The sequence below is a fragment of the Oryx dammah genome, unplaced genomic scaffold (genome assembly GCF_014754425.2).
Source record: "Oryx dammah isolate SB20612 unplaced genomic scaffold, SCBI_Odam_1.1 HiC_scaffold_4, whole genome shotgun sequence".
NCBI lineage: Eukaryota > Metazoa > Chordata > Mammalia > Artiodactyla > Bovidae > Oryx > Oryx dammah.
In genome coordinates, this window is record NW_024070188.1 from 66,638,881 (window position 1) to 66,641,745 (window position 2,865).

The following is a 2,865-nucleotide window of genomic DNA, read 5'->3' on the forward strand; positions in this document are numbered from 1 at the left end:
ATAGCAGTGTGTATATGACCTTCCCTAACTCCCTAACTATCCCTCCCAGAAATCAGTTTTATTCCGTACAAGTAAACAAGAAAACAGGGAACTAAACAAGAAAGGATGAATACATGGGAAGTTTCCCATGTACTTATCTTTTCAGACTCACCTAACAGGAAGAACCCACCCCCCAAAAGAAGATCACTCAATATTTCAGAGAAAGCTCTAGACTGGAATCCACTGATTTACACACAGGCAATTCTTAGGTAACTGAGAAGCAGTGTGTGTCAGAGCCCTTACTGGGCTGGCCTCCTGCTTTGCTGGCATGCCTGGGTGACTGTTGGCTGTGCTGACAGTGTAGGTCAGGGGATTATTAGGTCGACTACATACCCCAGGCTCTTTGTTTTTGTTTTGTTTTGTTTTGGGAGGGAGAGAGGAAAGTTGACTGGGGCCCCAGAGATCTATGAAAAAAAAAGAAAAGGAGGAGGGGAGAGAAATGTGCAGTGATAAGTGCTTTCTGTTGTAAAAGTCATGACAGGAAGTAAGAGTTTGATTCTGGCAGAAGCGAACTGGCAATGTGGGTCAAGGATTAACCCTCAGAGATGCCAGGATAACGTCTCCTGAGACATGTCTCTAAATTACATCAAAAACTTCTATGAAGGATGTGTGAGTATTATACAAACAGCAACGATTGTATGAGTCCTCTCTGTGTATTTTAACCTGATTTGCATGAGTGCTGATGAATAGGGTTCTCTACGTACATGGACAGTCATACAAATATCAACCATTTACTTCAAAATATTCTGAATCTAAATAACTGTAACTAGAATAATTCAGGAAGTACTTCTAGCTATTGGTGCTTTAAAGCAGGCTGCTCTCTCAATTTGATAGTTGAACAAGTAGGAAAGATGTAATGACAACCAAATAAACACTATTTGGTTGTTAAGAAAGTGCATATACTAATGAGTCTAATGTTGGATTTGTTACCCAATTATTTTAATAGGTACTAGATATACTAAGATTATCTTGATTGCATTGCAAAAGGGATATTGATTGAATTCAAATCTTTCTACAAATTTCCAAATTTATTTATTTAATTAGCAGCAAGGTCCCATTTGACTGTTGCACTTCATATTTTCAGAGTGAAAAGCATTAAGAAATCTCATAAACACATGATTTAAAGAGGACTTGATGATCTTTAAGGTTCTTTCTTCAAAATTTCATAAATCTTAAATTTTTAAAAAATGTGATGGTGAATACATACCTTAAAATGTCCTCCTTTAATTTTGTGTTTTCAAAAGATTTTTTTTTCTCCTAAAACTGTAACAGATGAAGCCTCCCACCGTGATTGGCCAATTTCACACCCTTTTCTTTGGATCGGTTCGAATGTTCTTCCTCGGGGTCTTAGGCTTTGCAGTCTACGGGAACGAGGCTCTGCACTTCAGTTGTGATCCGGACAAGAGAGAAATAAACCTCTTCTGTTATAATCAGTTCAGACCAATCACTCCACAAGTAAGTTTTCCTGTATGTACATATGTAAACCTTACTCTACACCAGATAAAACTGTTTCCTTTTTAAATGTAAATAATATGTAGACTATGCTAATGAGTATTATTTCTAGAATAATGTTTTTAAAAATTAATCATATATTTCAGGTAAATCAATTTAAGTAGATCAAGAGTTTCTTCCATGTCTGGCATTCTATTATCTATTGATGTTAGAATTATACTCCAGGCTTGTAATTAGAAAATGCAGATAGAGTAGCTACTAAAATAAAGTATATCATCATTGTTAGTAATTGGTAAGTGATGACAGTAAAATGCAACTACTTTTTCACAATTATTAAGACATCTAAAGTTTTAAACTTTGAACATCTTGAAAATTAAATGAGATATGTCCAGCTTTGCTACTTTCATTATATTATTTTTATTCCTCATAAGACTTAACAAAACAGAATTTTTAAGTTAGCCTCTATTGAGGGTCAGTACATTTTGAAAGTATATATTTTCATGACATGCTGATGGATTTTACTAAGATATTTCTGACACACTTTAGGTGTTCTGGGCATTACAACTAGTGATTGTCCTGGTTCCTGGAGCTATTTTCCATCTATATGCTGCATGTAAAAGCATCAGTCAAGAATGCATTCTTCAAAAACCCATCTACACTGTGATCTACATCCTCTCTGTTTTGTTAAGAATTAGCCTAGAAGTGGTAGCATTTTGGCTTCAGATTCACCTTTTTGGTTTCCAAGTAAAACCTCTCTACCTGTGTGATGCTGTGTCTCTCGGGAAAAAATTTACTATTATAAAATGCATGGTGCCAGAACACTTTGAGAAGACCATTTTTCTCATTGCAATGTATACATTTACTGTCATTACAATAGTATTATGTGTTGCTGAGATTTTTGAGATAATATTTAGAAGATTATGCTTTCTAATTAGTCAATGACCAAAAGGATGATTAACTACTGTCATGCCACTATTATTTATCAACCATTTTTACTTAGTTTTTCAGTGAGTACCTCAACTTCAACATAAATATTTGTTTTTTAAACTTATCTCACTGTGTCTGAAATTTATGTCTAGTATAAAATACAATACTAAGTTCTAAGGCAGGGATTCTTGAACAAACCTTTCAGTCCATTTTGTTGTTTTTTTTTTTTGTCACACGTTAAGAAATATACATGGAACTAATGATAACTCATTTTTTAAATAGTACTTTTACAGAGCTCTTTCATACACAACAACTTAATCAATCACAGTATTTTGGCCAGAGAAATTTTTATCAGCTCTTTTACACTGGTGGAAAAATTAGGCTCACGGAAGTTAATGTATGCATCCAAAGTCACACAACCAGACCAGGATTCAGCTTTCTTAACTA

The 2,865-nt window shown here is 34.6% G+C and overlaps 1 protein-coding gene across 1 annotated transcript; it reads left to right on the plus strand.

Annotated features, from left to right (window-relative positions):
- The first annotated feature begins 609 nt into the window (after positions 1–609).
- GJE1 (gap junction protein epsilon 1) lies at positions 610–2,433 on the plus strand. The gene is made up of 3 exons (XM_040238581.1): positions 610–648; positions 1,312–1,494; positions 2,038–2,433. The coding sequence occupies exons 1-3, from the start codon at positions 610–612 to the stop codon at positions 2,431–2,433; spliced, it is 618 nt and encodes a 205-aa protein (XP_040094515.1).
- Positions 2,434–2,865: the final 432 nt, after the last annotated feature.